At 48.8% G+C, this 25,531-nt stretch overlaps 1 protein-coding gene across 1 annotated transcript; it reads right to left on the reverse strand.

Annotated features, from left to right (window-relative positions):
* Window positions 1–1,812: 1,812 nt before the first annotated feature.
* Window positions 1,813–25,247, reverse strand: MEST (mesoderm specific transcript). The gene is made up of 12 exons (XM_026722327.2): window positions 25,164–25,247; window positions 22,102–22,256; window positions 18,418–18,497; window positions 18,217–18,294; window positions 16,687–16,823; window positions 14,277–14,335; window positions 11,549–11,589; window positions 9,894–9,964; window positions 8,647–8,748; window positions 7,056–7,132; window positions 6,876–6,939; window positions 1,813–4,088 (listed from the first exon to the last, which is right to left on the reverse strand). The coding sequence occupies exons 1-12, from the start codon at window positions 25,223–25,225 to the stop codon at window positions 3,971–3,973; spliced, it is 1,044 nt and encodes a 347-aa protein (XP_026578112.2). The 5' UTR covers window positions 25,226–25,247; the 3' UTR covers window positions 1,813–3,970.
* Between the last annotated feature and the right edge of the window lie 284 nt (window positions 25,248–25,531).

Raw genomic sequence — 25,531 nt, forward strand, 5'->3', positions numbered from 1 at the left:
CACCCACTCCAGAGGATGGAGCAGCCCTACTACTTACCTTTGGACAGGTGTAGCCAGGCCTCGCACACCCCGACATCTGCCTTGCCGGTCCATTTCTTCTGCAGCCGGCAAGGCTGGCAATTCTTTCCTGAAGGCCTCTGGAGCGGAGAACAAAGCTCTGGATCGATCCTGAAGCCTTGCCGGCCACAGAAGAGGTTCCTGAAGGCCTCAGACAATGAAAAGGAGGCCGGGGGACAGTGGATGAAATCATTGGATGAAATCCCCCGAAAATAAGACCTGGTGCCTTTTTTTTGGTGGCCAAGAAAATAGAAGACAGGGTCTTATTTTTGGGGAAACATGGTAGAAAGGAGTGGGGTTTGTGGAGAAGAGGAGGACTGTGGGGGACCTTGGTGGTTTTCTGAGCTTGGTCGTTAGCCTGACAACCCTCGAACCCAGTACCTGCTTTTTGCTCGGAGGCGGGGGCCGTGGCCGGCGGCACGGACCTCAGGTCGAAAGGCTTCTGACAGGGAAAAGGAGGTCAGGGGGCGACACACGCAAGTGAGGTTAGTTGGTGGAGGATGTCCCCTCAAAATAAGACCTGGTGCCCTTTTTGCTGGCAAAAAATAATATAAGACAAGGTCTTATTTTGGGGGGAAAATAAGCTTGAAAGTGTCTGGGCTCTAACTCTCGAAGCTGGCTGGGGAATTCTGGGAGTTGAAGTCCAGACCTCTTTAAAAAGTTGTTAAAAGTTTAAAAAAATGATGGACCAAAAGCAACTGAGGGAAAGACCTTGGGGTGTTTCAGCCTAGGACAAAAGCAAGTAAGCCCTCAACTTACGACAACAGAGAGTCCGCGACTTACGACAGTTCGCTCAGTGACTTTTTGGAGTTACGACGGCGCTGAACAAAGTGACTTGTCCGTTTTTCACCCTTACGACTGTTTCAGCATGCCCCTGGTCACTTGATTGACCTTCAGGTGCTTGACTGTCTCGCGTTTATGACGGCTGCAGTGTCCCCCCGGGGTCACCCAATCCCCTTTTGAGACCTTCTGACCAGCAGGGGGAAGCCAAATTCACTTAACAACCGTGCTACTAATTTAACAACTGCAGTGATTCACTTAACCAAGGCGGTGAGAAAAGTCTTAAAATGGGACAACACTCGCTTAATGAATGTCTCGTTTAGCAACAGAAACATTGGGCTCAATTGTGATCGTAAGTTGAGGACTAGCTGTAGCTCATTTAGTGACCATTTACAAGGGGACTGAAGGAAGTGACTTGGGACCACGGCAGCATCCCCAGAGGTCATGTCATCAAAATTCAGACGCTCGGCTACTGACTTGCATTTACGACGGTCGCGGGGTCCCCAGGGTTGCGTGATTCTCCTTTGCGTCCTTCTGACGAGCAAAGACGATGAGGAAGGCTCACTTAACGACCGTGTGACTAACTTAACGAAAGCGGCCAGGAAGGTCGTAAACACGGGGCAAAACTCACTTAACCGGTCTTGTTTAGCAACAGAAACCTTGGGCTCAATGGTGGTCATAAGCCGAGGACTACCTGTAATTGGGGTGTGTAAAAAAGGCAGCGTGGAAAATAATTCATTCTTGACTCTTACGATTCAAGGAGCCTGGATCCGTGAGAATAATCAAAAAGAATCTCTTTATAGCTGCCCTCCCAAATTTACAATTTAAACGGGCTGAAAAGGAGACGAGGCAAACTTACAGAAAACGAAGCTCATCATGGCTGCCACAAGGCCGTCCTCAACTTACAGCGGTTCATTTAGCGTCCGTTCAAAGTTACAACGGCACAGGAAAAAAAAATGACTGTTTTTTTTTCCCCCCTACGCTGTATGTCCATTCCAGCACCCACTCTGTCCCCGTGATCAAACTTCAGGCCTGCGGCAAGGGACTCGTACTTACGACCGTCGCGGGGATCCCTGGGGGAGCGGTGTCATGTGATTCCCAACCTTCCTAACAAGCCAAGTCGGGGTGGGGAGCCAGATTCACTTAACAACCAGATGACTCACTTAAAAAAACCACGGAGATTCACAGTGCGATGGCGGCAAGAAAAGTCACGAAACCGGCTCACGCGCGCTTTACAAATGTCTCACCGCGACAAGGTTCGGGACTCCGTTGGGGTCCTAAGTTGTTACAGTACTGCAATTTAAGGGCTGACCAGGTTGGCTGATGCAAGATGAGGCTGATGCAATTGAGGATGAATTGGTACTGCTCCTTTAAGACTGGGGATGGGGTCTACCCCTTTAAGAGGGGTTCATATAAAGGCAGCCATTAGAGGACAGGCCCTCTCTCCTCGTGGCCGGTATTCATTCCAGCGGTCTCCATGTAGAGTTTAAGAAGAAAATGTCAACTCAAAAAACATTTTGTATGCACATTTTATAGTTGACAACAGAAAGAAGGGGAGGGTGTCAAAAAGCAGGCGGCAGTGTGGAATCGAAAGTACATTCTGTTCATATTTTCTTCAACGACTGATTAGATCAGGGATCCCCAACCACCGGGCCGCGGACCGGTCCCGGTCCGTGGAACATTTCCTACCGGGCCGCCGGTTTGCTGGGCGCCGCCATCTTGTTTGACGAGAAAGTGCTTCCGGGTGAGCTTTTCTGGTTGGAAAGTGCCGTTTGGGTCCTGAAGGAATCCTCGCGCCTTAGTTTCATCGAAGGGGGGCGACTTCCTACGAAACTAAGGCACGAGGATTCTTTCAGCATCCAAGGCAAGGCGAGCCAAGCGACCGTCCCAAAGCCGTCCCGAAGCGAAGCCCATCGACAAAGGTACAAAGGAGGAGTTGGAGGTGGCGGGGAGAAGCGGGGGATGGCTGGCTGGCCGGTCGCTCGGCTCGCCTTGCCTTGTCATGCGTGCTGATGCCGGTACCGGGCCGCGGATCATTTTGTAATGCCGGTACCGGGCCGTGGCGCAAAAAAGGTTGGGGGCCACTGGATTAGATGACTGAAGCTTCTGCCACGCAGAAATCTAATTGGAGAGCAAGATTGATGACTCTTGGCTATGGACGTGTTTCGTTGGAGGATACACCCAGAGAGTTGAAGGGAAAAGCGGGATCAAGGGTGACGGTGAATTCCGTATCTCAGCATTGGCTACGCCCAGGTTACTGCCGGAAGTAGAATAATAACTTCAAATAAATCCTCTTTAGTTTTTGGGAGGGTGGCTCAAGGCTCGTGATTTAATTGGAGTAACTGCCGGAACCCTGACCGGAAGATTGTGAGGTATTTTGCCTACCACGTATATGTCTGTATATAAGTCTCTGTGCTGTGTTTTGCTCCGGGGTTGTCTCACAATAGCAGTCATGCTGCAAACGCTCGGACATAAGGTGACGACTGCCGGTAGCTTGTGCGCTGAACGACGGGGGCAAACGTTCTGTGTCAAAAGGCGCCGAGTAACAAATTTGATGAGTTTCATAACAGCAGAGTTCCCCAAAATATCCCATGTCCTGGGACACCACAAAAACTGTCTAAAATATGAGTCAGGTGCCAAGCGTCCGAAGTTTGATCACATGACCGCAGGGATGCCGCAATGGTCATAAGTGTGGGAAAATGCTCACAAGTGTGAAAAAAGGCTTGTAAGTCCCCTTTTCCAGTGCTGTTGTAACTTCGGTCATTAAACGAACTGTCGTAAGCACAGGATAGCTGTATTGTTATCATCCCGTTCCTGATGGGCCCTCATCATTTCGGCTCGTTCGTTCACCTGGTCTTCCTCTCCCCGCATCCTCCAGAGACAGTCTATTTTTGGAGGGGGGGGGGAGGTCTCCCTTCCAATGCTGCAGGCCCCTCCACCAATACCCCCCCCCCGCCAATCCGTCGCCTAGATTCTGTCAATTGCACTCGCCGACGCAGCGATGGCTTCAAAGGCTGGTTCACCGCCGTCCGGAGTTTCGCCTCGCGCTCTTCCCACACCACTCCTATTGCTCCAGAGTTCCAAATTTGTCCTCCGAAGAACGGGAATGCTTTCCGTCCGTCGTGTTTGTGGCTCAGAAGGAGTTGATGAAGTTTAAGTAGGCGTTCAGAAAACCCTGAGGCTCCTCCAGTTGCGGATAATGGCTGATGTGATCATCCAGCACCGTCACTGTCGACGTGGGAAGCATCTGTCTGTCCCGCCCCCCACAAAAAAAGACCAGAGGTTATGGGGTGCTCCTTCCAAAGAGGCACGGGGAAGAGGAGGAACTAATTTAGTTTAGTTTATGTATTGTCATTGCACCCCGTACAATGAAATTAAATACCATCTTCGGTGCACATCGTGACCATGAAAATAAACACAAACACACATCCTTCACATTCTATACATCGAATTGAAAACTCCTGATATTGCATTAATATTGCACCATACAGCAGAATTCAACAGAGCTCCTGCCCTGGGATAGAAGCTGGTTTTCAGCCTATTTGTCCTTGTTTTTATTATTGTCCTGTACCGTCTGCCAGAGGGTAATAGTTCACAAAAAAAGGGGTGCCCAGGATGAGATGGATCTTTAAGAATGTTTTGAACTTTCTTAAAAGCTCTTCCAAAGAGGGGAGAGGGCAACCCATGATCCTCGGGGCAATGACATTCACCCTCTGGAGTGCTGTCCTATCTGCCCCGGTGCAATTGGCAAACCGGTGCAGAAAGTTAAGATACTCCCTCTGGTGCAGCGGTAGAAGGTCACCAGCAGTTTTCCATTCAGTTGTTGTTTCCTGAGAAGTCTCAGGTAGTATATATTCTACTACCGACTTCACCAAGCTTTAAATTTTGGGCTTGGACAACCTTGAACTACGCTGCCTACGGTTGGACTTTAAGCGTAGTACACAAAATTATCTGCTACAAAGTCCTGCCAGTCGATGACTACTTCGGCTTCAGTCGCAACAACACAAGAGCACACAACGGATACAAACTCAACCTAAACCGCTCCAAACTCGATTGCAGAAAGTACGACTTCAGCAACAGAGCGGTCAATGCCTGGAATGCACAACCTGACTCTGTTGTTACATCCTCTAACCCTCCCACTCCTTTAACCTTAAACTATCCACTATTGACCTCACCCCATTCCTGAGAGGCCTGTAAGGGGGCGTGCATAAGTGCACCGTTGTGCCTACCGTCCCTGTCCTATTGTCCCCATTGATTCGTACCTGTTTCCTGTATTCTTACTGATGTTTATACTTATACCTATTATCTCGTGATTGACAAATCAAATCAATCAATCAAATAAAATAAAATATCATCTCTGCTGGGCCCTTTTGACCAGGGCTGCAATGTGGGCACCCCAGGTCAGGTCCTCTTTTAGGGTAACACCCAGAAACTTAAAGCTAGCCACTTGATCCACTCGGTCTCCCTTGATAAGCCAGGGCTGGATGTCTGATCTGTTCCTTCTATATAGTCCACTATCAGCTCCTTGGTCTTATTGGTGTTGAGGGCCAAGTTATCGTCTCCACACCACGAAAGCAACCGGTATGACCTCATCTCAGTAGGCAGACTCATCCCCTGGAGATAAGTCCCACCACTGTTGTATAATGTTCTTCTATAGATATATATACCTCTATCTATTATCTTGTAAGCGATTGACAAATCAAATAAATCAATCAAATAAAATAAAATATCATCTCTGCTGGGCTCTTTTGACCAGGGCTGCAATGTGGGCACCCCCAGGTCAGGTCCTCTTTTAGGGTAACACCCAGAAACTTAAAACTGTCCACTTGCTCCCTTTGGTCTCCCTTGAGAAGCAAAGGGCTGGAGGTCTGATCTGTTCCTTCTATATAGTCCACTATCAGCTCCTTGGTCTTATTGGTGTTGAGGACCAAGTTATTGTCTCCACACCACGAAAGCAACTGGTCCAACCTCATCTCGGTAGGCAGATTCATCCCCCAATTGGAGAACTCAACTAGCACTATGTCAGGGCCATTCGCATGGGGAGAGAGTCTCTCCTTTAAGACTTGGGGACTTCAACTTCCAGAATTCCCCTGTTCTTCAGAACCGAGGAAGCTTCTTAGAGGAGAAGAAGCGAAACCTCTTCGAGGAAAAAAAAAAAGAACCAAAGTCCAGTTGCCTTTGGAAAAAGCTTCTACAGTAAGTCTAGAGTTAGTCCTCAAATTACGCAACCAGAAATCATAATGGTCGTAAAACAGGTCAATCGTGTCTGATAGTTATAAACTGCCTTTGGAGTCGGAGATCAGTGGGGAAGAAGAATAGCTGGAGCCTGTTCCCAGTGTGCGCATGCACAGAGCTGCCAGAAGGGAACAGCTAAGGAACACAAGGCAGAAATGGGGCCAGGGCTGTCTGACAGTTATAAACTGCCTTTAGAGTTGGAGATCAGTGGGGAAGAAGAACAGCTGGAGCCTGTTCCCAGTGTGCGCATGCACAGAGCTGCCAGAAGAAGGGAACAACTAAGGAACACGAGGCAGAGATGGGACCAGGGTCATCCGACAGTTATCAGCTGCCTTCGGAGTCGGAGATCAGTGGGGAAGAAGAACAGCTGGAGCCTGTTCCCAACGTGTGCATGCACAGAGCTGCCAGAAGAAGGGAACAGCTAAGGAACAAGGGCTGACTTGGGAGTAAAGCCACAGGTGGACGGTGAATGGCCCCTCCCATAGGGAGTGAAGAGGAGTGAAAGAGTAGTGGGTTTTGCAGGAGACAATTACTTCATTCGGGGGAAGATCGGTTCCTGACTTCTTGCCAAGTCATTGCTGCTATAGCGTGGCGTTTGAAAGCTATCGGCCTGGCAGCTCTCCTAGCCTGATAAAGGTCTGTAGTTGTGAACTATCCTGAAAGACTTGTTTGCCGGGACTTTGCTGGAGAGGAATTCCCTTTAATCCTAAATAAAAGGGATTTTATCGGGACGAGGAGTCGGCTTCGTGCTATTGGGGAAGCCTAAGTTAGAACACCTTCTGCTCACCCCGCCCCCAGCTTACTTGTAAAGCCGAAGAAATTCGAGATGAGGGTTGACCGGATCTAGAGGTCCATAAATCATATGCACTGGAAGAGAGGAAGGTTGACACGAAGCCCCGAGTGAAAACAAATGTCCTAAAATTCTCCCTCGCCCCCCGCTCTTACAAAGCCCGTCCAAGCCCCGAGGGGCCCGTCCTACTCACAGGGAACCGAGGTGGATTGCAGGGCTCCGACCCAGCGGTCTCTGTGTTGCTCCCGCTGGTTGATATAGTGCAAAAGGCTGCAAGGCAAAATTCAAGGGGTGAAGATTTTCCAGGGTAAACGGAGTCAGAAGGGACCTCAGAGGTCTTCTAGTCCGGCCTCCTGCTCGAGCAGAAGACCAGACTGCTATACCAGTCTTCAACCATGGCGACTTTGAGACTTGGGGACTTCGACTCCCAGAATTCCCCAGCCGGCCATGCAATTCACAGCATTTTCTTCCAGAAACCAGTAACTTTTATTCCCCCCTCTCAAACTGAAATGAAATGAAATGAAATGAAATGAAATGAACAGGATAGGATAGGATAGGATAGGATAGGATAGGATAGGATAGAGTAGAGTAGAGTAGAGTAGAGTAGAGTAGAATAGGAATAGAATAGAATAGAATAGAATAGAATAGAATAGAATAGAATAGAATAGAATAGAATAGAATAGAATTAGAATTAGAATTAGAATTAGAATTAGAATTAGAATTAGAATTTAGAATAGGAATAGGAATAGGAATAGGAATAGGAATAGGAATAGGAATAGGAATAGGAATAGGAATAGAATAGAATAGAATTAGAATTTAAAATTTAGAATAGAATAGAATAGAATAGAATTTAGAATAGAATAGAATAGAATAGAATAGAATAGTTGGAAGGGACCTTGGAGGTCATCTAGTCCAGGGGTCGCCAACCTTTTGGACCTCAGGGACCACCAAACTCATCATTTTAAATCCTGCAGACCAGAAACCCTGGGAAAAATCCCCCCAAAAGTCTGCAGGAAAATCCCCCACCCCATTTTCCTACCGATCGATCGTTCTTTATTTGGGATCGCAGGATACCGTCTCCAGCTCCATTCTCGGGGAGAGAGAGAGACTTTTGGCTTCATGCAAGGAAAGCAGCAGAAGCAGCAGAAGTCTTTCTTTCTCTCCCCCAAACTCCTCCAGAAATGAGTGTTTGCCGGCGCAGCTTCTTGGAGCAGGAGGCCTTGCAGGGCCCCAAAGAATCATTTCTGGTGGAGTTTGGGGGAGAGAAAGAAAGACTTTGGCTGCTTTCCTTGCGTGCAGCCAAAAGCAGAAGAAGAAAGAAGCGGAAAGAAGCAGCCCGGTGGCCAGGCCAGACTTGTGGGGCGCGTGGGACAAGTTCCCCCCCTCCACCCCTTTCCCCCCTCCCCTCACTCCCTCGTGTTGTTCACAATGCAAGTGACGCAAGCTTTGTGTTCCCGCGGGCCATGTGGACAGCGCAGCCTTGTGTTCCCGCGCAGCCCCGATTAATTCCTTTGGGGAGGACATTTCTCTGCAGACCACCATTTTCTCACGGACCACCAGTGGTCCCCAGCCCACCGGTTGACGACCACTGGCCTAGTCCAACTCCCTACTCAGGCAGGAAACTGATATTTGTTTAAGGACCCCCACAAAAAAAAAATAAAAAACCAGAAAAATGGATCCAGTCATTACAGTCATCATGTCTCACTACCGTGATTGGCAGGCTCAATGACGGTCGTAAGTCAAGGACTCAGCCTGTACTGCATTTGGGGGATTTAACCTCCTACCTGTCCACCACAAGGTTTCCATCGTTGGTTCGCAGGGCTGTCCACATATCCCACAATTCGGCCTCCGTAGGCTGCGTGTGCGGGCCAAAGACCTCGGCCAGGCTGGAGGGATTCAAGAAGAGATGGATTAGCACTGTAGGATTCACACAAACTAGCCCCCCAAGCCCACCACTCAATACTCTTAAGTTGTTCTCCAATCCAAATGGTTTTCTATGGGCTTCAATCTGATGTTTAGGGCTCTAGGAAGATTAATTGAGGATCCTTAAATCTAGAACAAATTTTCTCAAACTTACACCTTTGAAGACATGTGGACTTCAATTCCCAGAATTCCCCCGTCAGTTTCCTTTAAAATGGGTGGACTTCCACTCCCAGAATTCCTCAGCCAGAAGGCTTTGAGATGGGTGGACTTCCACTCCCAGAATTCCTCAGCCAGAAGGCTTTGAGATGGGTGGACTTCCACTCCCAGAATTCCCCAGCCAGAAGGCTTTGAGATGGGTGGACTTCCACTCCCAGAATTCCTCAGCCTGAAGGCTGTGATGGGTGGACTTCCACTCCCAGAATCCCCCAGCCAGCATTCTTTCAGAAGGGTGGACTTCAATTCCCAGAAATCCTCAGCCAGAAGGCTTTAAGATGGGTGGACTTCCACTCCCAGAATTCCTCAGCCAGAAGGCTTTAAGATGGGTGGACTTCCACTCCCAGAATTCCCCAGCCAGAAGGCTTTAAGATGGGTGGACTTCCACTCCCAGAATTCCCCAGCCAGCATGCTTTGAGATGGGTGGGCTTCAACTCCCAGAATTCCCCAGCCAGAAGGCTTTGTGAGATGGGTGGACTTCAACTCCCAGAATTCCCCAGCCAGAAGGCTTTGTGAGATGGGTGGACTTCAACTCCCAGAATTCTTCAGCCTGAAGGCTGTGATGGGTGGATTTCAACTCCCAGAATTCCCCAGCCAGCATGCTTTGAGACGGGTGGATTTCCACTCCCAGAATTCCTCAGCCTGAAGGCTGTGATGGGTGGACTTCAACTCCCAGAATCCCCCAGCCAGAAGGCTTTGAGATGGGTGGACTCCAACTCCCAGAATTCCTCAGCCAGAAGGCTTTAAAATGGGCAGACTTCAATTCCCAGAATTCCCCAGCTGTTTCAGGTATTCAGGGATTTGAAATCCCGCCTCAATTCAAGGGGCCATATTTGAGAAACACTGTTCTAAAAGGGACCAAATATCTTTTTAACGCTTTAAAATGCAAACTCACCTTTTGGTGAAGATGAAATAGTTCGTTAGCCGAGTAATAATGGCTGATAGCAGCCCGCCATCTTTGAGGATCTGCAAAAGAAGTAGGAGACTGGAAGCAGTTTGCATGGGGAGGAAGAGGAGGAGGAGAGAACAAGAAAGGGAGGCTCTTTGGAAACGAAACAGGTCAGCTGCTAGCAGGAAAAAAAATCCCTTGCCCAAATTAAAAATTCCTATTGCATTCTTACCATTTCCCCGAAAATACAACCTACCCAGAAAGTAAGCCCTAGCTTGATTTTTACACGAGCCCAATATAAGCCCTCCCCCAAAATAAGCCCTAATTAAAATCCCACCCACTCCAGAGTAGATGGGTAAAAATTAAGCCAGGGTGGGGATGAGGGGTGGAGCTTCCCTACTACTTACCTTTGGACAGGTGTAGCCAGGACTCGCACACCCCGACACCTGCCTTGCGGGCCCATTTCTTCTGCAGCCGGCAAGGCTGGCAAGGCTTTCCTGAAGGCCTCTGGAGCGGATAACAAAGCTCTGGATCGATCCAGAGCTCAGTTTTGGCTGCAGAGGCCTTCAAGACGCCATCTTGGCTTTCGTCGGCTAACGGTCGTAACCCGAGGCTGCCCCGTCCCCGACTCCTCTTCCGTCGGGGGCAAGGCGCGACCCAGATCCCGGGTGGTGCGTTCGTTCGGTTCGTTGGGCGATTCCCTTCGATGGTTATTGGTCTTTCAAGGAATGTTGGCGTTCCTTTTTTGCGTGTTTCCCCCAAAGGCAAGGCAGAAACTCTGCCGCATCTTCCTCCCAGCTATAAATTATTGCCTTTGCGAGTAAGATTAGACGGGGGTCTAATGAGAGGAGGGGGGGGACATTTTTTTTTTTTTTAAAGCAGTTCCTGGATTGGATTTTATCAGCTTTTTCAGGCCATTTTCCGGGCTGTTTTTCGGGCCACTTTTGGAGCATTTTCAGGACATTTTGGGGCCATTTTCTGGCCATTATGTGGGCATTTTTCAGGCCTTTTTTGGCCCCCAAAACGATCTGGAAATAGACTGGAAAATGGCTCCAAAAAAGGCCTGAAACAGGCATATGCACACCAGACAGCTGGTCTTCATGGGTGCCAGAGTGCCAGAAAACAGCCTAAAAAATGGCCTGAAAACAGGCCAGATTTGGGGGGCCATTTTCACGCCATTTGGGGGCAGTTTAGCGGCTGGTTTTCAGGCCAGTTTTGGGGCCATTTTCAAGCCATTTTGGGGATTGTTTTCAGGCTATTTTGGGGCTGTTTTTGGCCCAAAAAACTGGCCTGAAAACAGCCCCCAAACCAGACTGAAAATAGCCCCAAAAACGGACTGAAAAAAATCAGGCACGCATGCACCGGCTATCTGTTCTTCAGTTTTCCAGCATGCACATACATGCGCCTTCCAGTTTGGGCACTTGGTGCCGAAAAGGTTCGCCATCATTGTTTCTAGGTGTTTTTACTTAATCTGCTTTTATAATAATGATGATGATGATAATAATAATAATAATAATAATAATAATAATAATAGCAGCTGTCCGTTTTGCAAGAAAGAAATTTCACTGCCAGAGCTTAAGCAGACCTAAGCCAGACAATCCAAGAAAGGAATTCTTCAGAAGAGAAATCTTCAGCTAAACTTTTCTGTTAAGACAAATTACCTTTTGGATGAATCTGGGATAATAAGCTTCTGGAAAGATGCCTGCAAATTTAAGACAGGAAATCAGACAATTCGTTCCAAAATGTTTCCATGCCACGAAAGCAATTTTTTTTATCCGGGGGGGGGGATTACGCTAAGATGAACTGCGGCGGGAGATGGGGCCAAAACAGGTCAGCGATCAAAAGGCATCTCCCTAAACATTTAAATTGCATAGAATCCTAGGGCTGGAAGGGACCTTAAGAGGTCATGTAGTCCAACCCCCTGACTGAGCAGGAGACCTTATGCTATTCCGGACAGATAGCTGTCCGATCTTTTCTTGAAAACCTCCAGCGATGAAGCACCCACAACTGCAGGAAGCAAACTGCCGCGCTGATCAACGGTTCTGTCAGGAAACTCCTCCTGATTCCCAGATTGGAGATCCACCCGTTGCTTCCTGTCCTGTCCCTGGGTGCAACCCCGTCTTCCGCGACGGCCCCTCAAGTCTTGGAAGAGAGTTATCGTGTCCTGCCCTAATCCTTCTCTTCCTTGGCGGTTCCCCTCATATGATTTCATCGGGTTCTTTCCAGCAAGAATGTCGAAGGAAGAATTGGAAATGGGAGTGGAGTGGAATAGAAAACAGAATTAGAATAGAATAGAAAATAGAATTAGAGTTAGAGTTAGAATAGAATAGAAAATAGAATTAGAGTTAGAGTAGAGTAGAGTAGAGTAGAATAGAATAGAATAGAATAGAATAGAATAGAATAGAATAGAATAGAATAGAATAGAATAGAATAGAAAATAGAATAGAAAATAGAATTAGAATTAGAGTTAGAATTAGAATAGAAGAATAGAATATAGAATAAAATATGGAATGGAATAGAATAAGAATAGAATCTTTATTGAACAGAATAGAATAGAAGAATAAGAATAGAATTTTTATTGAAGAATAGAAGAATAAGAATAGAATCTTTATTGAACAGAACAGAACAGAAGAATAAGAATAAGAATCTTTATTGAACAGAACAGAATAGAAGAATAAGAATAGAATCTTTATTGAACAGAATAGAATGGAATAGAAGAATAAGAATAAGAAGAATAGAATCTTTCTTGAACAGAACAAAACAGAAGAATAAAAATAAGAATCTTTATTGAACAGAACAGAATAGAAGAATAAGAATAGAATCTTTATTGAACAGAATAAATAGGGTAGGGTAGGGTAGGGTAGAATAGAATAGACAATAGAGTAGAATAGAAAATAGAACAGAATAGAAGCTGGAAGGGACCTTGGAGGTCATCTAGTCCAACCCCCTGCTCAACCAGGAAACCCTCAACCATTTCAGACAAATGGTTGTCCAGCCTCTTCTTAAAATCCTCCAGTAATGGAGCATTGCTTCTGCTTCCAAGCTGTTCCACTGGTTAATTGTCCTCCCTGTTAAGATGTTTCTCCTTAATTCCAGGTTCCTCTTTCCTCTTTGATGAGTTTCCATCCGTTGTTTCCTGTTCGGCCTTCTGGTGCTTTGGAGAATAGCTTGACCCCCCCTCTTCTCTGTGGCAGCCCCTCAACTACTGGAGGGCCGGAAGGGAACCTGGAGGTCTTCTAGTCCAACCCCCTGCTCAAAGCACAGGGAGTCCTCAACTTATGAGCCCAACATGGATTGTGGTTCAGTGAGAAATTTCTCAAGTGAGTTTTGCTCCTTTTCACAACGTTTTTTTTTTGGTCCCATTTCTTAACTGAATCCCTGCGTGGTCGCTAAATGGATCGGGCTTTCCCTGTTGACTTTGCTTGCTAGAAGGTCGTTAAAGGGGATCGCATGACCCCTCCCCGCCCCCCCAGGACACTACAACCTTCACAAATGAGAGTTGGTTGCCAAGAGTCTTGTTGTGGTTAGCCGGCAGCAGCTGCGGACGGCTGAGGAGAGCGAGGTGGTCAGAGGAGGGGCCAGGACCATGAGGGAGTGGACGGCTGCCTTCAGAGATTGTGGGGGCTGGCAGCAATGAGGAGGAGGTTCCCGAGGAGCCTGTGCCCAGTGTGCTTGCACGCAGGGCTGCTCGCAGGAAAGAGCAGCTGCAGCAGCACGGGCGACTCGGGAGTAAGGCTGCAAGGTAACGGCCCCTCCTTCAAGGAAATAAAAGCCAGCGGTGAATCGGACGTTCTTTGCAGGAAGCAAAGACGTTTTGAAACTCAGCCTCGCGGACATTACAGTATCTTAAGTTGGTATTTGAAGACTCTTTGTGTTGTGAAATATTTCTTATCTGTTATTCTTGGCAGCCTTGCACAGTTTTGGCGAGGGTTGTGCTTATCAAAGTTAATTAGTCTGCAGCAGCCTTTTAATCGGGGATTCGTAAGAATCATTAAAAGGTTTCCGGTTCCCTTTGGTTCGTGTCTGTCTTATTGGAAAAAAGGGTTTGGGTCAGAACACGTCTGAATTTTGATCACATGACCACGGGGGAATGCTGCAACGGTCGTTAAGTGTGAAAAACGGCGTTGAGTCACTTTTTTTTCAGTGCCATTGCAACTTTGGACGGTCACTAAGCAAGCAACCATAAGTTGAGGACCCGTGTACCTGTAAATGGGAGTGGGGACTTGGCTGATGATGGCATGCTGTCCTCTAATTTGAACGACGTCCCCTAGGGTGGATTCATCTGTGTCCACCCCTCCAACACCCCCAAAAAAGACTGAACCAACCCTCTTCTGCTCCGAGTAATTTTGCAACGGGAATTCGCGGGAGGTTTCCCCATAAATCGCTCACCTCCGTTCGACAGACAGAGGCTGTTGATGAGGACGCACCCCGTTCTATTCTGTTCATACCTGAGAGTAGACAAAACGGTGTAAAATACAGTTAAACGTTATATAAATATAACCAATTCATCGAAGTAAGATTTGAGGGGGGGAAGTTCTGAGAATGTTCTGGTTGCGGCCTGTGGGCCTCTGGCCCCCTCAACAGCCGAATCAGAGGAGGACGAGGAGGGGTAGGAGTCAGCATCGGGGCAACCTGAGAGCTCCAATGGAGAGGTCAGAGAGAGAGAGGGAGGGGAAGGAGGGAGGGAGGGAGGGAGAGAGGCGGAGCCTGGGCCGCCCGTCATCCCTCAGGTGGAGAGTCAACAGCCCCCCAGGTCTGGAGGTGGCTGATGAGGAAGAGGAGGGACAGCTGAGTCCAGTGCCTGACGTGTGGATGTGCAGAAGGCAGAGAGGAGAGGAGAGCAGTGGAAATCTATGGGCCGGTCCTCGGGATGATAGAGCCATGCTGCTAGAGAAGCACTATCCTAGCTCTGGAGATAAAAGGCAGGGAGTAGAGATGAATAGATGTGACAGACAACTATTCATCTCCCTGCCGGACGGATTTGTTAGCCTGTGGTGAGAGAAACTTTTTGCCGAGGAGAGGAGAGCAGTGGAAATCTATGGGCCGGTCCCTGGAACGGAAGAGCCACCGCTACTAGTGAAGCCCCACCCGAGCTCTGGGGATAAAAGGCAGGGGACGGAGACAAATAGATGTGACAGACAACTATTCATCTCCCTGCCGGACGGACTTGTTAGCCTGGGGTGAGAGAAACTTTTTGCCGAGGAGAGGAGAGCAGTGGAAATCTATAGGCCGGCCCTTGGGACGGAAGAGCCACTGCTGCTAGCAAAGCCCCACCCGAGCTCTGGGGATAAAAGGCAGGGGACGGAGACGAATAGATGTGACAGACAACTATTCATCTCCCTGCCGGATGGACTTGTTAGCCTGCGGCGAGAGAGAAACTTTTTGCCGGGCTGCCGACGCTCCGAATAAAGGAATCTTTTGAGTTCACTTCAGAAGGTTTGTCGAGTTTGGGGAGCTGCAATAAGAAGCATCCACTCTCAAGGCTACCTGGATTCCAGGTGTATGTGTTTTACCTGAGGATGTGCCCAGTCTCTTGCCCGAAGGTTGAAATACAAAGTAATACAGGGAGTCCTTGTTTAGTGAGGCAATTGTGACCAGCGATACGGTCATTAAACAAAGCAGTAGCTAAGCAAACTCCCAACCGCAGGTGACAATCCTTCTTTGGCTTTACACAAGGAGATCACAAATGAGGCTGTCACTAAACAAGGACTGCCTGAATTGTAACGCTAAGGACTAAGGCAACCCAATTCTACAAAACAGCACCAAACCCCAGCCATTACTCTGCAAAATCTCAGGAAGGTTCCTGACAGTTTCTAGGCGGTCCTTGACTTGTAACAATTCATTTAGCGACCATTTGAAATTATGACGGCATTGAAAACAATAACTTATGCCCGGTGTTCACATTTAAAGGCCGTGGCGGCATCCCTGTGGCCACAGGATCAAAATTCAGGCGCCTGACCACCCACTGACTCATATTTATGACGGTTGGAGCACCCTAGGACCGTGATGGCGAACCTGTGGCGCGCAGAGCCATTTGTGCCGGCACGCAAGCCGCAGGCAAACTTACCTCACTGCGCATGCGCGCGCCTCACAGCTGATTTTCAGCCCATTTGAGGCCTTTTTCGGCCTCCCGGAGGCTTGAGGAAGGCTTCTGCAGGCTTTGCAGGCCGAAAACTAGGCCTGTTTTGTCACTCCCTGTTGCTCCAGAAATACTGGAAGTGATGAAACGGGCCTAATTTTTACCCTGCAAAGCCTGCAGAAGCCTTCCTCAAGCCTCTGGGAGGCCAAAAAAGGCCTCAAACTGGCTGAAAATCAGCTGTGAGGTGCAGTGCAGGTAAGGGGGTAGCCTGGGTGGGTGGGTGGGAATTGCGTGCGCATGCGTAGGGGGTTTGGGGGAGGCGCATTGCCTTCTGGGTGCTGGCATGCAAGCGCGAGCGTGCAAGTGCATAATTTTTGGCACAGGCGCCCAAAAAGATTAGCCACCACTGCCCTAGGAGGTCACATCATCATTATTTCGTGACCTTCCCATCCGGCTTCTGATAGGCAGGTTCAAGGAAGGAAGCCAGATTCGCTTAACGACTGTACCGCGATTCCCTTGAAGAACCGTGGCGACTCGCTTAACAACCTTGCCGGGAAACAGGTCGTCAAAACTGGCCACGGCACGCTTAGCGACCGTCCTGGCCTTGCTTCGCGATGGAAGCCCCGCTCCCAACCGTGGTCGTAAAGCGAGGACTCCCTGTCGCCCTTTGAGAAACAGGCCGAGGATGAAGGCAAAAGGGTGTGAAGCGTTCCCACCCACCTGTAGAGGAGCTCCTGGGCGACGGTGTCTCCGTAGTCGTGAGAAAGCAGGTTGATCCGTTGATTCAGAAGGCCCAGGTGGTGCAACAGGCCTTCCACAATGCTGGCTTGTTCGAAGATGGAGTACGCGTGAGGCCGCTGTTTGCCAGGAAGAGGGAGAGGGAGAGAGGGGGGAGCACTGAGTTTGAATCAAGTCCTGTGTCAGGAATCCAGCCGTTCCCCCCATTTAAATCCTGAGTCTCGAGCCAAACTTCCAAAACTTCGAAAGGATTTATTGGGAGTTAACATGTCCGGCACCGCCTGGGTGTAAGCCGACTCTGAGACAAATCATTCATTGCCACCCTTGGCCCTGGTTTCCACCCTCCATCCCTTCGGTGTCTCGTAATTAATACTCTCCAATGGGACATCTCCATAGCCCAGAGTGATCAAATCCAGTTAGAATTTTGTGCGGCAGAAACTTCTACCTCTAACCATTGACCCTATCTAACCCTAACCCTAACCCACATTAAACATTGCTCTGTATCTCCTTTGTCTTTTATTTTTAATGTCGAGCTATCCATCTCTGCAGAGTCCAGTATTTTCCCAATGATGCTTGCATCAAATGGGTTTTTTTTCATGTTTCCAATATTGTGCAGATGCAAATTCTCGCTGCGGTCAATGCATGTAGCATTAAGTATATAATCCCTTTGTTGTAACTTTCTGGTATTCTACCTCACAAAAACATTTCTGTACTAGCTCGATCCCCGTGCTTCGCTACGAAACTATGTGGTGGGACTTGGTTTTTGGGTAGGAAAATAAGGGGGAAAAAATTCTGCCTCCGCCTACCAGGATCCATCGGTATTCATCTGGCTAGCGTCCTGTTACTGTGTGAGAGAGTTGAGGGCTGTTTGGAAACTGAAACAGTATTTGCTGTGTGTGCAAGGAGACAGCAAGGAGCCTGGGCGTGGCTTAGCTCAACTGTTCTGTACTAAAAGCTGGTTGGTGCTGTGAAACTGAGACTGAAACTCCTCTCGTCTGCTTGTGTTTTGCATTTGGAAGAGATTTCTTTTTTTCAGGTGGGGACGGGGAGTAGAACTCCTTAGCATCAGAGCATGTTAATAATAATAATAATAATAATAATAATAATAATAATAATAATAATAATATAGGAAATGCTCTAAATGCTCTGATGGTCCTTTCGAAAAATCCTTTCTTAGTGAGCCCCTAGAAAGCCAAGAGGAACATATGTGCCAAATTTCCAAGTTTGTAGGCTTTACGGTTCTGGAGATTTTGCGATGATGAGTGAGGGGTATTTCACTTTTATATATATATAGATTTTCAGCGTCGATCTATCCATCTCTGCACAGTCCAATATTTTCCAAATCACTCTTTCGTCTGACGGGGTTGTTCTCATTTCCCCAACATCGTGCCAATGCAATTCTCGCTGCCGTCTACATGAAGCATGAAGTATATAGTCCCTCTCTGGTAGGCTGACAATATTTGGGGAAGAAAGGAAATTTAGAATGTGGAATGTCCTTCGAAATGTACTCACCGGCTTGTCGCTGAAGCCAAACCCCACAAAATCCAGCGCAATCACGCGATGAAATCGTTGCGTGAGCCCTTCCCAGATCTGCAGGTGGGACAAGAAAGAGGAGGAGGAACACAAGGAGGGAGGTTCTTACGGCATCTCGATAGCCCACCCTGCCCTCATCCAGCATGTCCGTCCGTCCGTCCGTCCGTCCCCCCAACTCACCTTGTACCAGTCGTAACTCGAGGTCGGAAATCCGTGCAACAGGACCACAATGTCCGAACTCCCGACAGCGCCGGGCGAATCTAAAGAGGCAAAGCAATATATTTCCTTAGAGAACTTTTGGGTTTTTGAGCAGAGTGTCCCAAAAAATAAAACAGAAGGTTCTCAATTTACATGTAAAATCCATCGTGAATTCTTAACAGGGGATTTCAATTTCGCTTCGAGATAAAAAGAGTTCGGGCCTTCGGTTTTCCAACATTTAATATTATTTGCAGACGAGCAAAAAAGGGAACGGCATCCCGAAGACGGAATTACCCGATTGTCCCAACATTGCAGAAAGACACACAAACACACGAGCAGGTTGCTCTTAAATTTGCAAAAAGGCAGCACGCCCCCCCTTGTGTTTAAGAGAATCCTTCGGACCCTGGGTGCGTTTCCCTCCCAAGGATGTCACTAGACCACCATTTTTGCCTCTGCCAGACGTTAAACCACAAACTAGCCTCAAGAAGATTTACTACAAGTCTGTAGAAATTCTTAGTCCTCCAGGTCTATTTTCAACAGGCAACTGGACTTCTTTAGTTCTTCTTGGAAGATGTTTCGCTTCTCATTCAAAAAGCTTCTTCAGTTCAGACTTGGATGGTGGGGAATGGAAGGATTGATACTCCTTGCAGACAAAGCTGGTCGTTTGCATTCCTTTTAGTGAGTCGTTGAGGCCACTGTGTCCTCACGGTCACCTGAGTGGTGCAAATGGGTTTGGAGCCTTCTGACTGGATGGTGGGGAATGGAAGGATCGATTCTCCTTGCGGACAAAGCTGGTCGTTTGCATCCTTTTAGCGAGTCGTTGAGGCCACTTGGACGCTTAGCTGCGTCCACGGGGTCACACCTGAGTAGTGCAAATGGGTGTGGAGGCTTTTGGGAATTGCAGAGTCCTTTCAGCAGTTCCAAGAAGGCAGCACATTCCTTTGCACGACTCAGGTGACCCTGAGGATACAGATAAACCTCCAAGCAGCCTCAACGAATCACTCAAAGGATGCAAATAACCAGCTCTCTCTAACAGAATATCAACCCTTCCGTTCCCCACCATCCAGTCAGAGCTGAAGAAGCTTCTCGGATGAGAAGTGAAATGTCTTCAAAAGAACAAAAAAAACCAGAAAGTCCAGTTGCCTCTTGAAAAAAATAAGCAACTTTGGGACAACCACGACCTGGAGGACTCTGCAGACTTTTTAGCTATACAATTTGGGGTGAACACCCTTCAAATGGTGTCACAGTATGAACGGATTTCCAGAAAACAATTGCAGAACCATTTGCACCACTCAGGTGTGACCCTGAGGACACAGATAAACCTCCAAGTGGCCTCAACGACCCTCTAAAAGGATGCAAATGACCAGCTGTCTGCAAGGAGTATCAATCCTTCCTTCCCCACCATCCAGTCAGAAGGTTCCACACCCATTTGCACCACTCAGGTGACCCTGAAGACGCAGACAAACCTCCAAGTGGCCTCAACGACCCTCTAAAAGGATGCAAATGACCAGCTGTCTGCAAGGAGTATCAATCCTTCCCTTCCCCACCATCCAATCAGAAGGCTCCACACCCATTTGCACCTCTCAGGTGTGACCCTGAGGACACAGAGAAACCTCCAAGTGGCCTCAACGACCCTCTAAAAGGATGCAAATGACCAGCTGCCTGCAAGGAGTATCAATCCTTCCTTCCCCACCATCCAGTCAGAAGGTTCCACACCCATTTGCACCACTCAGGTGACCCTGAGGACACAGATAAACCTCCAAGTGGCCTCAACAACCCTCTAAAAGGGTGCAAATGACCAGCTGTCTGCAAGGAGTATCAATCCTTCCTCTCCCCACCATCCAGTCAGAACTGAAGAAGCTTCTTGGATGAGAAGCGAAACGACTTCAAAGAAAAAACCAGAAAGTCCAGTTGCCTCTTAAAAAAAAAAAAAAAAGCACTTTTGGGTAAGATTCGCTGCCTTTTCCGGATGCCATTTTGCTTCGACTCTGCCCCAAGCCCTTAATGACCCAGGATTGCAACATGTCAAGAATCACCTCTTTCTAAACGACGCACACAACACACCCACAAAAAAAAAATCTCCTCCCATGTTTTAAATGTAACTCTGCTCAGAAAAGGAATTTCGACACAGCCAGGAGTGCCAAACGCAGCTCCCACCCTGCAACCGATTAAAGCAGCTGCCTCCCTTTTTACGGCTGTGTGACTGCAGAAACTTTGCTGGAGGATGCCATGGCTGCTTTAAGGAGACACCAGTGAGTTTGGGATTTTGATGTCTTTTTTTAAAAAAAAACGCTCCTCTGAATCGAAGTGGCACCTCCGTTCAATTGCAGGAAGTCCTCGACTTAACCGCTGTTTGTTTAGTGACCATTTGAAGCTACAATGGCCGCGAAAAAGGGGAATCTTTAAGCGCTACAATGCTTGAAGTAATGAATGAGATATTGACAAAAATGAAAGTACCTTAGTCGTGGACAGAGGCTTATATCATCACTCTTATACCAAAAGAAGATACTGATTTACAACAGATAAAAAAACTATAGACCAGTGGTGGCAAACCTTTTTGGGCTCCTGTGCCAAAAATTGTGTGTGCGCTTGCACAGAGAAGGCAATGGGTGCCCCCACCATGCCCCCTATGCATGCGCACACAATCCCCCCACCCCACCCCTGCTGCCCCCTTACCTGCACTGTGCCTCACAGCTAATTTTCGGCAGGTTTGAGGCCTTTCTCGGCCTGCCAGAGGCTTTAGGAAGGCTTCTGCAGGCTTTGCAGGCCGAAACTAGGCCCGTTTCTTCACTTCTCGTATTTCCAGAAAAACAGGAAGAGATGAAACGGGCCTATTTTTCGGCCTGCAAAGTCTGCAGAAGCCTTTCTCAAGCCTCTGGGAGGCCAAAAAAGGCCACAAACCCGCCGAAAATCAGCTGTGAGGCGCACGCACGCGCAGTGAGGTAAGTTTGCCGGCAGCTCGCATGCCACCACAAATGGCCCTGCGTGTCACCTGTGGCACGCGTGCTGTAGGTTTGCCATCGCGGCTATAGACCTATATCCCTACTGAACGCAGATTATAAAATATTTGCCTCAATAATGGCAGAAAGACTTAGAAGATATCTGAATTATTTTATACATACTGATCAAAATGGATTCTTGCCTAAGAGGCAAATAAAAGACAATATGAGAATAATATTGAATACGTTGGAATACTATGATGCACATCCAGAGAAGCAAATGGCTTTGATGTTTCTAGATGCGAAGACTTTGATAACGTAAATTGGCAATTTATGTTATTGCAAATGGAAGAGATGGGTTTTGGAGAAAGATTTACTAAAACAATTGGGACTAATGACCATTTTTCACGCACATGACCGTTGCAGTCCTGTGATCAAAATTCGGCCGCTAGGCAACTGACTTCATATTTACAACGGTTGCAATGTGCTGGGGTCATGCTCCCACATCCCCTTTTGCGACCTCGGAGAAGCAAACTCAGCTTAAGTCAGACTCACTTAACAACTGGGGAAAAGCGAGGTCACAAAACGGGGCAAAGCTCAATAACCGCCTCGCTTAGGGATGGAAAAGTTGGGCCCATTGGTGGTCGCAAGTCGAGAACTAGGTTGTGAGCAAACAGCCCGAAGGGAGAAAACTGGCTAAGTTCTTGGCACAAAGCGTCTACGCAACCTCTGAAAAAGATGTTCTGGGTTTTGTAGGTGAAGAAGCTTCCTGAAGAGCGCCAGGAATGGAGGGCCGGAGACAGCTTGGGAGGCGGGATGTGGAGGTAAACAGCAAGCAGGGGCAGCATCAGCAAACCGACTTGGATCCACCACTCTTTCATTCTGGGAGGAGAGAAGGGAAGCCAGAGGGGGGGAAAAATGAAAATAAAAGAAAGCAACTGCCACGTGTAGAAGAAAAAAACGAGCAGAAGCTGAGGGCGGCGTCAAACGAGGAACCAACCTAGAACCGTGATGGCAAACCTATGGCCCATGTGCCACAAGTGGCATGTGGAGCCTTTGTGCAGGCACATGAGCCCCAGCCAAAGTTACCTGCCCTGCGCATGCGCGCGCGCACTTCCCAGCTGATTTTTGGCCTGTTTGAGGCCGTTTTCACCTTCCCAGAGGCCTTGGAAGGCTGAAAAACGGGCCTTCTGGAAATACCAGAAGCGCCAGAATGGGCCCGTTTTTCGGCCTCCCGAGGCTGCAGAGGTTTTCGAGCTCCATAGGCCCTCTGGAGGCTAAAAATGGGCACTTCCGGTATTTCCAGAAGGCCCGTTTTTCGGCCAACCAAGGCTACAGAGGTTTTCGAGCCTCCGGGAGGGCGAAAACATCCTCCCCAGGGCTCCACAGGCCCTCTGGAGGCTGAAAATGGGCACTTCCGGTATTTCCAGAAGGCCCGTTTTTCGGCCTACCGAGGCTACAGAGGTTTTCAAGCCTCCGGGAGGGCGAAAACGTCCTCCCCAGGGCTCCACAGGCCTTCTGGAGGCTGAAAATGGGCACTTCCGGTATTTCCAGAAGGCCTGTTTTTCAGCCTACTGAGGCTGCAGAGGCTTCCCTCAAGCCTCAGGGAGGCCAAAAAAGGCCTGAAATGGGCCAAAAATCAACTGGGAGGTGCACGCCACGCATGTGCAGTGAGGCAGAGGCGGGTGTTGCACACACATGCCCCGGGGGGGGCGCATTGCATTGTGGGTGCTCATATATGCGTGTGGGCGCTATCGCTCACAAGCACACTTTCGGCACACCACAACAAAAAGGTTCGCCATCACTGACCAAGAATCCCTCCGTCGTCACAAGCAGACCAAGTCCAACTTTCCTTGAATTCCGCCGACCCTTATCTAATTCCAAGCAGGTGGTGACCATTACTTGAGAATATTCCTGTGCATTAGGCCATTTGGCAAGAAATCAATTTAATTGGACCTTCACTTCTGGACCTGGTCTTTCGCACCTGAGACCGCCAGCCAATTGGGAGTGCCAGCACTGGGAGAGAGAGTGACTTCCGACTTCCCGCCAGCTTCCCCAGTGACTTTGCTTATTGGAAGCTAACAGGGAGCATCAGAAATGCACTCCTCCTTTGGCTGGCTCGTGGAACTGCCTGCCACTTGGCTGGCGGGGAGAAGGCACAAAGGGAGCTGTGGGTTGCAAGGAAAAACTGCACTCCTGCTTCCCCATCCAATTCAGATTAACAGAGTTGGAAGGGACCTTGTAGGTCATCTAGCCCAACCTCAACCTGGTACAATTTCTGACAAATGGCAGTCCAATCTCTTCTTGAAAGTCTCCAGCGATGAAGCTCCCACAACTTCCAAAGGCAAGGTGTGTCTCCAAGAGTCCACCTCCCTTCCAGAGAGGAAGAGGGCTTACCTGTCGGCCATTAGCACCCCACAACCAGCCCTTCCTCACCTGCAGGCATCCCCGTCCAACCTCCTTTGAATTCCACCAACCCTTACCTAACTCCTAGCTGGTGTCAACTCCTGGTTGAGAAAATTCCTGAGCAGAGGCTTTCAGCAATAAAGCAGTTTAATGGGACTTTCACCTGTGAACCTGGCCTTTTGCACCTGGTGCATGCAGCAGGGTACAGGCAAGGGGTTGCTATCGTCAAAACAGCCAAAAATGCTCTTTTGAGGAGCAAAATTTGACTCCTTTCAGACTAAAACCTTTGCAATTATCCAGCATTAATCCAGCACTAAAGGGACTCAGCACTCAGACAGGACAGGAATCCACTGAACTCTGTGAAATGCACCAATACACACACACACACACACACACACACACACACACACACGTACTCCCCTAAGAAATAATATTTTTTTCCTGGGCACTCTGAGTGCAAACCAACACTCTGCTCTCCACGCCCCCTAAATGACTAAGAGTGAACCCCAAAGAGGAGTCCTCAGTGCTCTCTCAGCGGGGTGGTTTCCCTGCAGACATTTCATGACCCAACTAGGGAACATCATCAGTGCTAAAAGAGAGGTTTGCTCTGCACTGATGTATCTCCATCCTCTTCTAGCACTGATGATGTGACCTAGTTGGGTTATGAAACATCTGTTAAGGAAACCACCCAGCTCAGAGACCCCCAAGGACCCCCACAGTCCTTCCTTCCCTCCCCCCTTTCTCCCTCCTTCCACGCCACAAATCTTACTCCCTACACCACTGATGACGTTACCTAGCTGGGTCATGAAACGTCTCTTAAGGAAACCACCCAGCTCAGACGCCCCCCAAGGACCCCATAGTCCTCCTCCTCTACCTCATTCTCCTCTTTCTTCTCCCCTCCTCAAACGCCCCTCCTATCTAGCCCTGATGATGTTCCCTAGTTGGGTCATGAAAGGTCTACAAGGAAACAAACAAGCTCGGAGACCCCCACCGTTCAACCCAGAGCTGCAAATATTCTCCTTTATTAGTGAACCTCAAATCTTACTAAACTCTTTCCCCCTTAATTCAACTCCTTGGGGAGGGGGGCAGCCCCCAAAGAGGGCATTTTCTAGGGAGGGGGGGGGTGAAGGCGAATCCCCGCCCCTTCTCTTGTCCAGCAAATGCATCACACCCCCTTTTTCGATTTGTTTGCAAGTTTCCTCCACCTCCCCCAAAAAATCCCTCTTCTTCCTTCCTTCACCCTAAAAAAAAAAGAAATCCACCCCTCCCCCCCCCCGCTTCTTGCAGAGAAAAAAAAAAACCCAGGGAGGGGGGCGTTTATTCCTCCTCGCCCCCCCACTCCACCCCTGTCCTGGGGAAGGACGCACATGCGCTCTCGCTCACCTGAGCCACAGTCCGGAAGAAGTCTCAAAAGGCAGGCGGCGTGGGCAAAGGCGCATGCGCATCCCCGGCCTCTCCTGCTCTCTTTCCCCCACCCCAACCCCGCCCGCCCCTCGGGAGGCGTCGGCGGGTGGCGCAGTGCGAGTTTTGCAAGCCGGGCGGGGCAAACGTGTGAAGGGGCGGCTGCAGAGGGTTTGGGGCGGGAGGGGGAGGCTGGGTCTGTCTCTCAAGCAGCCTTTGCAAGGCGCGCAGGCGGAGGATCCCGTGCATGCACGCACGGAAACGGGATGTCTCTGGTGTGGCAGGTTGGATGGGGCGGGGGGGGGGTCGCGCATTTTTTTTAGGAGGGAAGGGGTTTTGCGGGCTCTTTT

Source organism: Pseudonaja textilis, chromosome 5 (genome assembly GCF_049901715.1).
Source record: "Pseudonaja textilis isolate UNSWEBS1 chromosome 5, rPseTex1.2, whole genome shotgun sequence".
Taxonomy (NCBI): domain Eukaryota; kingdom Metazoa; phylum Chordata; class Lepidosauria; order Squamata; family Elapidae; genus Pseudonaja; species Pseudonaja textilis.

Bases quoted from the DNA above. Each gene is read 5' to 3' on its own strand.
- MEST (XM_026722327.2), bottom strand. From the start codon at position 25,225: ATGCGCATGCGCCTTTGCCCACGCCGCCTGCCTTTTGAGACTTCTTCC. The intron at 18,295-18,417 runs GTGAGTTGGGGG...TCCCACCTGCAG, and splicing joins CGAGTTACGACTGGTACAAG to ATCTGGGAAGGGCTCACGCA. The intron at 9,965-11,548 runs GTAATTTGTCTT...CTTCTTTTGCAG, and splicing joins ATCCCAGATTCATCCAAAAG to ATCCTCAAAGATGGCGGGCT.